The sequence below is a fragment of the Rana temporaria genome, chromosome 1 (genome assembly GCF_905171775.1).
Source record: "Rana temporaria chromosome 1, aRanTem1.1, whole genome shotgun sequence".
NCBI lineage: Eukaryota > Metazoa > Chordata > Amphibia > Anura > Ranidae > Rana > Rana temporaria.
This window is the reverse complement of record NC_053489.1, coordinates 632115514-632128954: the sequence shown is the minus strand read 5'-3', so window position 1 is coordinate 632128954 and position 13441 is coordinate 632115514. Positions and strand designations below refer to the sequence as shown.

Here is a 13441-nt window from a genome sequence, read left to right as displayed (position 1 = left end):
TTTTTTTGGTCGTTTTTTAGAAGACATAAAACGACGTTTTCCCCCACACACGGTCAATTAAAGTGACGTTTTTAAAAACGTCATTTTTTTTCATCACATAAAGTGATGGTGTGTACGGGGCATGACACTTGAAAGCCTTATGCCGGGTACACACGAGAGGATTTATCCGCGGAAACGGTCCTCCGGACCGTATCCGCGGATACATCCTCTGGCGGATTTTGATCTCCTGGTTGTACTAACCAGGAGATCAAAATCCCTGCGGAATTCCGTCCGCGGTGACGTGTCGCGCCGTCGCCGCGATGATGACGCGGCGACGTGCGCGACGCTGTCATATAAGGATATCCACGCATGCGTCGAATCATTACGACGCATGCGAGGGATGGGTTCGGACGGATCGATACGATGAGTCTGTGGATCCGATTCCAGCGGATCGATTTCTTAGCATGCTAAGAAATTTTTATCCGCTGGAAATCGGTCGGCCCGAAATATATCCGCGGATAAATATCCGCTGGATCATACACACCAGCGGATCTATCCGCTGAAACCGATCCGCGGATCCTCTCGTGTGTACGGGGCCTCACATATCCAATGCTGGGGTGCAAGAAGTGGTATCCCAGGGTTTAAAGCTTATGGTGCCCTCTTTCCAGTCTCTGCTGTTCACATATCTGAAGGATACATTCTCCCCATTTTGTACCTCGGTGGGCTTAAATGTTTACCTTCATATCCAGAAATTGCAGATGGAATCAACCGGACCCATTATTGCCTGTCTGCATCAGGTGGATTTTCTGGTCTCCGTCGTCTTAAAGCAGCATTAAACCCCAAATCAGAAATGTAATATATTGCAGCTTACCACTCATTAGATGTGGTGGCTGCATTCAATTTCCTCTTTTAGGCTTTTCCCCCTCAGTTTTCACCTGGTCATCTGGCCAGTAGCACACCTCCTGTTTTAGCGTGCCTCCACTCAGTGAAGGAGCAAATGACACCTTTGGACAGCAGCATTGTCAGTCTGGAGGGAGGGCAGTATCAGATGTACTAGCAGACTTAAATACACTAAAAATTGAAACCAAACTCCAGCTAAAACTTTATTAACAATTGCATCAACGTTTTTTATTCCTTTTGGGATAAAGGTTTTGCATGATGATTAACCACTTGAAGACCAGGCCTTTTCTGGCACTTTTTGTTTACATGAAACAATCCGTATTTTTTGCTGAAAAATATCTTCGTTCCCCCAAACATTACATCTTTTTTTAACCACTTCCCAACCGCGCTATAGTCGAATAATGGCTACAGCCCGGCCATCCAGTTCTGTGAGGGCGTCATAAGACGTCCTCTGTGATCACGCCCACTGCCAGCGCGCTCTTTGATCGCTATGTCTGTAGGTCGCGGCTGATCACAGATCGGGGTAAAGGGCCAATCACAGTAGCCCTTTACCACGTGATCAGCTTTGTCCAATGACAGATGATCATGATGTAAACACAAGTCGGTTATCGGCATTCCTTTCCTCACACTGACACCATGAGGAGAGGAGAGCCAATAACCGGCTTGAAATCCGTTTCCTGATCATCAGTGCAGTCCCATCAGTGCTGCCAATCAGTGCCCACCAGTGCCCACCAGTGCTTCCAATCAGTGCCTGCTCATCAGTATCACCTATCAGTGCCGACTATCAGTGCAGCCTCATCTGTGCACATCAGTGCCGCCGCATCCATGCACATTGGTAAAGGGTAAAAATTAGCAACAAGCTTTTCATTTATTTAGCAAAAAAAATAAAAACCCAGTGGTGAATAAATACCACCAAAAGAAAGCTCTATTTGTGTTAAAAACTATGGGCCAGATTCACATATAATTACGTTGCTCCTGGGCAGCGTAATGTATGTGATTTACGTTACACCGCCGCTGGTTTACAGCGTAAGTGCCTGATTCTCAGAACACTTACCTGTAAACTTGCGGCGGTGTATCGTAAATGCGCTCGGCGCAAGCCCGCCCAATTCAAATGGGGCGGGCACCATTTAAATTAGGCGCGTTCCCGGGCCGAGCGTACTGCGCATGCTCCGTCGGGTAAATTACCCGACGTGCATTGCGCTAAATGACGTCGCACCGACGTCATTTGCTTAGACGTTAACGTAAATGGCGTCCAGCGCCATTCACGGACGTCTTACGCAAACAACGTTGATTTTTAAATTTCGACGCGGGAACGACGGCCATACTTAACATGGCTTAGGACAACTAGGGCTCAGCCCTAATTTTACGCGGCGTAACTCGACGAAAACGACGTACAGTTAGATCGACGGGCCGTTCGGATGTTCGGGGATCACCGTAAGTATACATTTGCATATTCTACGCCGGCCGCAATGGCCTCGCCACCTAGCGGCCGGCCTAGAATTGCATCCTTAAGATCCGACAGTGTAATTCAATTACACCTGTCGGATCTTAGGGCTAGCTATGCGTAACTTATTCTAAGAATCAGTCGCATAGTTAGGACGGCCCTAACACAGAGATACGACGGCGTATCGGGAGATACGCTGTCGTATCTCTTTGGTGAATCTGGCCCTAATAATTTAGGTACAGTGTTGCATGACCGCTCAATTGTCATTCAAAATGCGACAGTGCTGAAAACTAAAAATTGACCTGGGCCGGAAGGGGGTGAAAATGCCCGGTATTGAAGTGGTTAAGTTGATCTCTTTCACCTGTTAAACATAAAAGATGCAATGGTTCAATATTTTCAGCCAGTCGGTCATGATTTACAGATTTCTTTATTTACATTATATCATGCGTACTTTATATCTAAAAAAATATATATAAAACTTCTTTTAACAAATTTGTAAATAATACTGCATTCATTGCTACCGAACCTTATTGGCGTAATAGTCCCTGATGAGGATTGATGAAAGTAGGACAATGATGTCACAGGGCGCTGGTTGTTGGGTGAATGATTATGAGCTCTTCCCCAGAATAACAAGAGCTTCTGTGTATTAATAAGTATTATAAAGTCACGACTGCGGCCTTTTAATTCATTCACGTAGTAGATTCTGCAGTCTAATAGTTCATTCACGTAGCAAGGGAAACATCTCCAATTAATAAATGACATCATTACGTGCTGGGGTGAAGAAGATGGATGGCGGACGGGCTTTGTTGCTGCCCGGTGGTTTGTCACACGTGGCGGATTTAATTCTGCTTTCACAATTATCGCGTTTTCAGTGAAGCGGTAGCTCTGAGCTGTCAGATTTCATTGTTGCTTTTTTTGTAGCTTTTCAGTACTAAGAAATGTAGATTTGATAAATCTTAATCAGTAAGGAAACATGCAATAACCCATAGCAATCAATACCGATTCTTATTTCAGTGGTTTGACTTCAGTAAACTGAAACGTGGTTGCTATGGGTACTGTTATATATATATATATAATATATATATATAATATATATATATATATATATATTAGTACTGTAATTTGCCCGTCCTTATTTCTTCATTTTATTTTTTTATTTTTTTTTAGGTAATCCTAAAATACAGGAAATATAAAGTTCTTTATAGGTTATAAAGGGCCGAAAATACAACATCAATGGCCCAGATTCGGTAACATTTGCCCCTTTTTTACGGAGGCGCGTTTCAGGATAACAGCCGGAGCACGCTCATTGGGGCGCGCAGCTAGGCAATCGGTAGTGCGGCATTTCAGTCTGACACACCACAACACCGATCTCGGTAAAGAACCTCTGACGGAGGCTCTTTACCACGTGATCTGCCATGTCCAGTCACGGCTGATCACAGTGTAAACAGGAAAAGCCGTGTATCGGCTTTTCCTCACTCGCATCTCACAGACATGAGTAGAGGAGAGCCGATCGACGGCTCTCCTGACAGGGGGGGTCTGCGCTGACTGATTTCAGCGCAGCCCCCCCCCCCCCCCATGGATACCCACACTGAACCACCAGGGATTCCCATAATGGATGGCCACCAGGTATGCCACACTGGACCACCAGTGATGACAGTAAGTGCCCATTAGCAATGTCTGCCGGTGCCCATCAGCAATTCCTGCCAGTGCCCATCAGCAATGTCTGCCAGTGCCCTCAGTGATGCCCATCAGTGCCACCCATCATTGTCCATCAGTGCCACCCATCAATGCACATCAGTGCAGCCTTTCAGTGGCCATCAGTGTCGCCTATCAGTGCCACCTATGAGTGCCCATAAGTGCTACCTATCAATGCCCATCAGTGCCACCTCATCAGTGCCACCTTATCAGTGCCCATCCGTGAAGGAGAAAACGTACGTATTTAAAAAAAAATTATAACAGAAACAAAAACTTATTTTTTTCTGTCTTTTTTTAATTAATCAAGAAAAACACAGAGATGATCAAATACCACAAAACGAAAGCTCTATTTGTGGGAACAAAATGACAAAAAAAATTGTTTGGGTACATTGTAGCATGGCCGCGCAATTGTCATTTAAAAAGTGACAGCGCTGAAAATTGGCTTGGGCAGGAAGGGTGGAAAGTGCCTGGTTTTGAAGTGGTTAAAACAGCATGTTTGGCGGAGAGATCAGGCTGTACTAAACACAGACCAAGGTACATAAGGCTTGCACAGCCACTAAGGCGTTTTTTGGTGCATTTTGCAGAAAAGCAGGGAAATTTTTTAACATGGGTTCCTATGGAACATGTTCACATTAATGCTTTTTTGTGCCTCTGCGTTTTTGGAAAGGGTCGGGGACTTTTTTTCCCACAAAAAGCAGCGTTTTGCATGTACTGTATTTGCTGGCGTATAAGACTACCTTTTACACTTTAAAAAACTGGCCAAAAAGCAGGGGTCGTCTTATACGCCGGGTCAGCTGCTCGGATGCCTGCTGGATGTGCGGTAATACTGTATGTAGCTTCGAGTAAATACAGTATATACCGATTAGCCAATCCCAGTGAGCGGTCTATTCAAATGAATACAGAGGGATTGGGGTAACAACCTCTGCCAATCCGAGTGCCTACATACAGTAGCCTGCTCAGATTGGCTTTGAGAGTCAAAGAAGCGTGGGCTGATGATGTTACAGCCTCTGCCAATCCAAGCAGGCTTTGTATTCATTAATAGAATACTTTGCTCGCCGTGATTGGCTCCAGCTCCAGCAAGAATGAAGAAGAATATGGCTCCAGAAGAAAGAAATATGAAATCGGAATAGGGGTCGTCTTATACGGTTAACCACTTCCATACAGGGCAGTTATACACACATCCATACCAGGCCTATTCTGGCACTTCTCTCCTACATGTACAAATCATATTTTTTTTGCTAGAAAATTACACAGAACCCCCAAACATTATATATGTTTTTTTAGCAGACACCCTAGGGAATAAAACGACGGTCATTGAAACATTTTATCTTGCACGCCATTTGCGCAATAATTTTTCAAACGCCTTTTTTTTGGGAAAAAATTGTTTCATGAATTAAAAAAATAACAAAACAGTAAAGTTAGCCCAATTTTTTTGTAAAATATGAAAGATGATGTTACACCGAGTAAATAGATACCTAACATGTCACGCTTTAAAATTGCGCACATTCATGGAATGGCGCCAAACTTCGGTACTTAAAAATCTCCATAGGCAACGCTTTGACATTTTTTACAGGTTACCAGTTTAGATTTACAGAGGAGATCTAGTGCTAGAATTGTTGCTGGCACTCTAACGCACGCGGCGATACCTCACATATGTGGTTTTAACGGCGTTTACATATGTCGGCGGGACTTGCGTGTGCGTTCGCTTCTGCGCGCAAGCTACTGGGGACAGGGGCGTTAAAAAAAATATTTTTTTTTTTTTTTTTTTTTTACATATTTACTTATTTTTTTACACTTTTTTTTTTTTTATTTGATTTTTTTTATTATCACTTTTATTCCTATTACAAGGAATGTAAACATCCCTTGTAATAGGAATGTGTGTGACAGGTACTCTTTATGGAGAGATGCAGGGTCAATAAGACCCCACATCTCTCCTCCAGGCTGGAAAGCATGAAATCGGTGAAAAAAAATTCACCGATCTCATGCTTACGGTTGCTTAGCAGCCGCAATTGCGGCTTTGTTTACTTACGGGGACCCGGGCGTGACGTCATCACATTGCGCCCGGGTCCTCCGACGGTCATAGAGATGACTGGTGACCATCTGGTCACCAGTCATCTCTATGCTTCCTGCCAGCGTCGGACGATTCGTTCTCCGGACCCCCGATGGCACGGGAGAGCCGGGAGAAGCACCGGATGGCGGCGGGAGGGGGGGGGATGTCCCCTCCCGCCGCCTGTAAGAACGATCTAGCGGCGGAATCGCCGCTATGATAGTTCTTACGTTGTGCAGAATCGCCGGCAGGAGAAAAGGATATCTGAATGATGCCTCTAGCTGCAGGCATCATTCAGATATCCACCCGGAAAGCCCAGGACGTCACATGACGTCCTCCTGGATCGAGGAGGGGTTCCTGCCGCCGTCATTTCACAATGACGCGGTAAGGAAGTGGTTAATACAGGCAGAAAATCTTTAAAAAACTGTAAAATTAGGGGGTCGTCTTATACGCCCGGTCGCCTTATACGCCGGCAAATACGGTAATAGAATTCAATGGACCCGCATCCAAAACGCAAGTACCGCGTTTTTACCGCGATTTGCGTTTTTATTTTTATTGTTTACCTGTTTATAGCTGGTTGTTAAAGGAAATGTAAAAAAATTCAAATTGATGTAAAAAAAATATGAAAAACGCGAATTGCGGTACAATTCGCGCTAAAAAAGCACGTCAAAAACGGCAAGCACCGCATAAAGCACTGCAAAAATTCTCAAAAGCAACATGCATAGGTGTGAATCAAGCCTAAAACAGGAACCTCTCAGAAAACAGTACAAGGGAGGTCTTGTAAGCTCCATGTTCTCCATGTAAAATCTGCAGCCTACTACATTTTATATAATCGTTAAAACTCTCGGTGAATCCAAAAAGCCTTGAAATCTACTCCGTGGCTTATAATATTCTGTAAAAAATCTGCTATTTCCGTATAGTGTGGATGGCTCTGTTCAGTTATTGATGTTTTTCTTATTCTTGTTTCTTTTAGCTGTGATGTTAAGTTGTGTCTCTACAGTCTGTGCCTACAAAGCTTGCCTCTTCTGGATGCTGAACTCAGACGAGAACAATACACGGTGGGTGCCAACCTTGAATGTCGCTCTCTGCTACCTGTGATGGTTTTTCGGGAGCTGAGACCGTATTGCTAGGCATTTTTATGCTCAATTGTAGCTTCATTTATCACACAATTTGGAAGATGAGGGTGCAAGTTTTAGATAAGTTTCTAAATCCCAGCACCACCCCAGGTTTATTCTTCTCCAAGAGCAATATCATCACTGGGCAGCACCAGTTATTCTGCCAGCTTGTGTACTTCATGACTTTTGTATAAGAATGTGTTTGACTGTTAATGTAGATATATGAGAAAAAAGTTTGGGACTTTGTGTAAAGCATGCAACCGGGGAGGCAACACAACATAGTCATTTGTGAATAACTTAAAGCGGGGGTTCACCCTAGAATAAAAAAAAAAATTTTTTTTTTTATTCTATCATAAAATTCGGCATCGTAGCGCGAGCTACAGTATGCCGGTCTTACATTTTTTTATCCCCGTACTCACTGTTTAATCCGACCTAGACGATTCCGTCTGCCGCGGGGAATAGCTGTAATGATTCGCACCACGCATAGACACTCCCCCTCGCTCGGGTGAACTGTCCAATCCCGAGCGAGGGGGAGTGTCTATACGCAGCGCGGCGCCAATCATTACAGCGATTCAAAGTTGTAATGTTCCCGGCGTATTACACAGTCGGCGGCAGCGGGGATGCAGGTAAGCGTGACATGGCTGGATGGGGGGAGACGCTGGATGGGGGGAGACGCTGGCTGGATGGGGGGAGACGCTGGCTGGATGGGGGGTGACGCTGGCTGGATGGGGGGTGACGCTGGCTGGATGGGGGGTGACGCTGGCTGGATGGGGGGTGACGCTGGCTGGATGGGGGGTGACGCTGGCTGGATGGGGGGTGACAATGGCTGCATGGGGGGTGACAATGGCTGCATGGGGGGTGACAATGGCTGGGGGAATACATTGCTGGATGGGGGGGTGACAATGGCTGCATGGGGGGAGACGCTGGCTGGATGGGGGGAGACGCTGGCTGGATGGGGGGTGACGCTGGCTGGATGGGGGGTGACGCTGGCTGGATGGGGGGTGACGCTGGCTGGATGGGGGGTGACGCTGGCTGGATGGGGGGATACATGGCTGCATCTGTGGGGGGACATCGCTGCATTTGGGGACACATTTTAAAAAAAGTATCGGTATTCGGTATCGGCGACTACTTGAAAAAAAGTATCGGTACTTGTACTCGGTCCTAAAAAAGTGGTATCGGGACAACCCTAGTTACAATAATGGTGCGCTAATAACAACCTCTTAATGATAATGCACAGTGCACTTCAGCATAAATAATGATACTTAAAGAGGAAGTAAACCCTCTGAAACTTTTCCCTAAAAAACAAACAAAAAAAAACCCTGCAAGAGAAAGGCATAATCGGCTAGTATGCTTAGCATACTAGCTGATTATGAATTACTTACCTGAGATCAAAGCCCCCGCAGCGACCCTCGTTCCTCTCCTCCGTCGCCGCCATGACTACCGGGTATCGCTGCTCCGGCGCTGTGACTGGCCGAAGCAGCAATGATGTCACTCCCGCGCATGCGCGTAGGAGTCCGCCAAGGACGTCGCGGCCCCATTCATTAACGGCACACTCATTGCACCTGCGCCGTTGTTTACGCCGCGCATGCGCCGTAGACATCGGTGCAGTCTTTTCTGCAAATATCTCCTTAACCGTGTAGGTTAAGGAGATATTTCTTGCACCTACAGGAAAGCCTTAATCTTGGCTTACCTGTAGGGCCAAGTGGTCTGTAAGGGTTTACAACCACTTTAAATAAATAAATCTTCTGTGGCTATAATTTATGTATAAAGGTAAAATTAATAGTAAACACCATCACCTGTAGTGTTCAATGCCGGCTCACCTTCCAAGCAAGGCAAAGAGATAGATAGACAAAATTAATGAATAAATAAAAGTCACTTTTCCACATACATGCAACGATCACATTGACTTCAGGGTGTTTGTTTTTCAGAGTGTATTTTTTAACAGAATACGATTGTCTTCTCCGTGTAGATTGGTTCTCAAAAACAAGGAATAACAGACATTGCGCAATATTGCTAATACAGTGCAAACTGGTGAAGTAAATAAGTGGGTATACTCTCATAAGCACGTAGCAAGCTTACTCCTTCTCACTGCACCTCCCGTATGACAGAACAGCAGAGTGACATCACTGGCTCCTCCCGACGTGTTGCGTCACAGGTCACGTGACTTTTCAAGGGAATAAAACTATTCCTTCCCTTGAAAAAGTCATGTTAACTGTGATGCAACGCGTTGGGAGGAGCCAGTGACATCACTCCGGTGTTCTTTCATATTGGAGGTGCAGTGAGTAGGAGTAAGCTTATGTGGGTGTATCCACTTATTTTCTTCAACAGTTTGCACTGTATTAGCAATATTGTGCGATGTCTGTTATTCCTTGTTTTTGACAACCAATCTATACGGAGAAGCGGAAGATTCTTTTGAACAACCGTATTCTGAATAAAACACACCCTGAAAAACAAACACCCTGAAGTCAATGTGATCGTTGCATGTATGTAAAAACATGACTTTTATTTATTCATAAATTTTGTTTGTCTATCTATTTTGCCTTGCTTGGAAGGTGAGCGGGCATTGAACACTACAGGTGGTGGTATTTACTATTAATTTTACCTTTTATACGTAAATTATACCACAGACGATTTTTTATTTATTTAAGTATCATTATTTATGTTGAAGGGCACTGTGCATTATCATTAAGAGGTTGTTATTAGCGCACTATTATTGTTACTATTAACATAGTAATGATGATGTCTGGTGGATAAACCATATTAGCCACCATATATATTGCAAAATACCAGAATACATGCAATATAATATAGTAAAAACAAAGAAATGTTTATTCCATAACATAGTACATAATAATAAAGTAACATAATGGCATAGTGGCATAATATAATCACAATGGTAAAATAATAAAAACGCCAGACTCATTGTTGCGTGTCTCCACAGTAACAACGTAATAAAGATTGGTAAAGTCCAAAAGAGCATAATATAGATAATGTATAAAAGTAGTATGAGAGGCATCTAATAGCTTGACATGTTTCGTGGCTATGTTGCCACTCTTCAGGAGCAGATGTGATAATGATGTCTATAAAGGTATTAAGGTATATATTAGAATGGGTATTATATAGATTGAATAGTATAGGAGCAAATCTCCCGCTCATACTTACAGACCAACCATAAGTCTGGGCACAGGCACCTGGGGGCAAGGGCCGGCCGGGCGGATCAGTTTTTTTACATTTAAATAATAAACATGTTATACATACCTGATTTGGGCAATAGTATTAAAACTCCTCTTCTAGAGTCCCCCTTTGGCAATCTTGGCTCCTCTTCTTCTGTGTCTGACCCCATAGCAAGCGGCTTCCCATAGGGGCAGACGTGTGGGCTTGCTCCCATGCTGGGCTATGTGTGTCCATAGACACGCTGGGCTATGTGTGTCCATAGACACGCTGGGCTATGTGTGTCCATAGACACGCATAGCGCAGCCTAGCCCTGTTTCCTGCTCCCTCCTCACAGGATTTTGGTTGACAACAGCAGGAGCTCAGGGCTCTGTGCAGGTCACTCAAGTTCCTCCCCATACAAAATTCATCACAATATTTTTTATATTATTTTTATATGGGATTTATAAAGCACCAACAGTGTACGAAGCACTTTACAACATAAGAGCAGATATAGTACAAATACAATATAGTTAATTACAGTAGGAATCGGAGATCCCCACTCATTAGAGCTTACAAGCTAAGAGATGAGGGATTTTATCGAAACTGAAACAAAATCTTCAGCAGCTGTGCAGAGCTACCAATCAGCTTGCATCTTCAACTTGTTCAGTTAAACACTTAAGGTCCACCCTATAGCATTTTTTTACTGCTACAGAGCGGCAACCTGTGAGCCAGATTACATATACATTCACCATCCAGCTCTTCCGGGTGGTGGGCGCGAAAGTGCGCCGCCGCCGGCTCGCACCTGCTCTGATTATACACAGTCGGAGCTGATTGGCGGCTATTGTGAACTCGATGTCTGCCATCACCCGCTGATTGTTTGGTACAGAGGCAGAACTGCGGTCCGCTTATGTAAACAAGGGAGAATGCTGTTCTTTTAGAAGGGAAGGCATGGATCCTGTTATCCTGCAAAGCAGAGACATGGATCAGAGCAGTGGAACATTAAGTCTAAACATTGTATCAATTTGTCTTTTACATCAAAGGAATAGACTTCTGTATGTAAGTTAGGAAAGTTTAACCACTTAAACACTAAACCTTTTTCTGACAGTTGCTGTTTTCAAGTTAAAATATTTTATTTTTGCTAAAAATTACTTAGAACCCCCAATTAGTAGAGACCCTAGAGAATAAAATGGTGGTTGTTGCAATATTTTATGTCACACTGTATTTGCGCAGTGGTCTTTCAAATGCGATTTTTATTTTTTTGGGGGGAAAATAATTACTTTAACCGATTCAGCCCCGGTGTCACTTTATCTGACAATCGCACGGTCGTGCAACGTGGCTCCCAAACAAAATTGACGTCCTTTTCTTCCCACAAATTTGATCACCTTTTGTGCTAAAAAGAAAAAAAGAGCGACAATTTTTGAAAAAATTCTATATTTTTTACTTTTTGCTATAATAAATATCCCCCAAAAATATATAAAAAAAACATTGTTTTTCCTCAGTTTAGGCCGATACGTATTCTTCTACTTATTTTTGGTAAAAAAAATCGCAATAAGCGTTTATTGATTGGTTTGCGCAAAAGTTATAGCATCTACAAAAAAGGGGACTGTTTTATGGCATTTTTATTAATAATTTTTTTTTTTTACTAGTCATGGCAGCGATCAGCGATTTTTTTATCGGGATTGCGACATTATGGCGGACACATGGTACACTTTTGACACCATTTTGGGACCATTGTCATTTTTTCAGCGATCAGTGCTATAAAAATGCACTGATTACTGTAAAAATGACACTGGCAGTGAAGGGGTTAACCATTAGGTGGCGCTGCAGGGGTTAAGTGTTCCCTAGGAAGTAATTCTTACTGTTAGGGGGCGTGACTACACGTGACACGTCACTGATGACCGTTCCCAATCACGGGAAACGGTCATCAGTAACAGTGTCACTAGGCAGAATAGGGGATTGCCTTGTTTACAAAGGCATTCCCCTGTTCTGCCCTCGCTGACCGCAATCGCGGGACTCACGGGAACATCGAGTTCCCCGGACCCGCGGCCGCACCCGTGAGGCACGCGGTGGGCGCACCCACTGGGCGGCAGATTCAAAGGGACGTACCTGTATGCCAATATGCCTGCGACGTAAATAGTCGTGAGGCGGTCGGCAAGTGGTTAATGAATACAGAAAAAAAAACTAACCAGTAATGTTAGCCCAATTGTTTTCTTTTTATAATGTGAAAGATTGTACGCAGTGAGAATCGTGATCTTTATTCTAAGCAAATAAATCGTGATTCTTATTTTGGCCAAAATGTGATCAGTTATGACACTAGCCATTGGATGGTTTGACAGTTTGTTTGAGAGCACAGCCAAGGTGACAGTTACATTCCTGGCATGTGCCAGAAATTTAACTGTTTTTTTAAACTGTTAAATCTTTTTGTTTACTTCCACTTTAAATTAGTGGGTTTAGTTCTGGTTAAGATTTGAAAATGATTGATAAGGTAACGGTGACTTTTAATGGAAGCACCTGGACTCAGTCATTTGGAAGGTTGTCCAAATACTTAAGGGTATGGTCGGGTGTCCACTGCCTTTTGACCCTACGTGGTGAGGTCACTAATGACCATGGTGTTTTCTGAATTGAATACAGTCATCCATCTGCCTATGCTATAAGGTAGGGCTCAAAATTTCAAGTCCTGAGCTACTAACCAGGCCTTAAGGGTTACTCGCCACCAGTTGACCCAACCAATCCCTACCCTGCACCACCCCTAATTCCGCCCCTAAACACGCCCTCATAAATTATCTCCTGAAATGACACTTACATGTTTTATGCAGAATTAAGTTACAAACTTTATCAGTGCAGCCACACCTGTGCTCACCATTGCGGCCTCTCCTCACTGTGCACACCATTGCCATTGCGGCCTCTCCTCACTGTGCACACCATTGCCATTGCGGCCTCTCCTCACTGTGCCCACCATTGCGGCCTCTGCTCACTGTGCCCACCATTGCAGCCTCTGCTCACTGTGCACACCATTGCCATTGCGGCCTCTGCTCACTGTGCCCACCATTGCAGCCTCTGCTCACTGTGCCCACCATTGTAGCCTCTGCTCACTGTGCCCACCATTGT

The 13441-nt window shown here is 44.1% G+C and overlaps 1 protein-coding gene across 1 annotated transcript in view; it reads left to right on the top strand.

The window, feature by feature from the left end:
* EVC (EvC ciliary complex subunit 1) overlaps positions 1–13441 on the top strand; it is a 196685-nt gene that overhangs the window by 63920 nt on the left and 119324 nt on the right. Inside the window, exon 5 of the mRNA XM_040335407.1 lies at positions 7039–7123. Coding sequence (XP_040191341.1) covers positions 7039–7123 — 85 coding nt within the window. The remainder of the gene's footprint in view (positions 1–7038; positions 7124–13441) is intronic.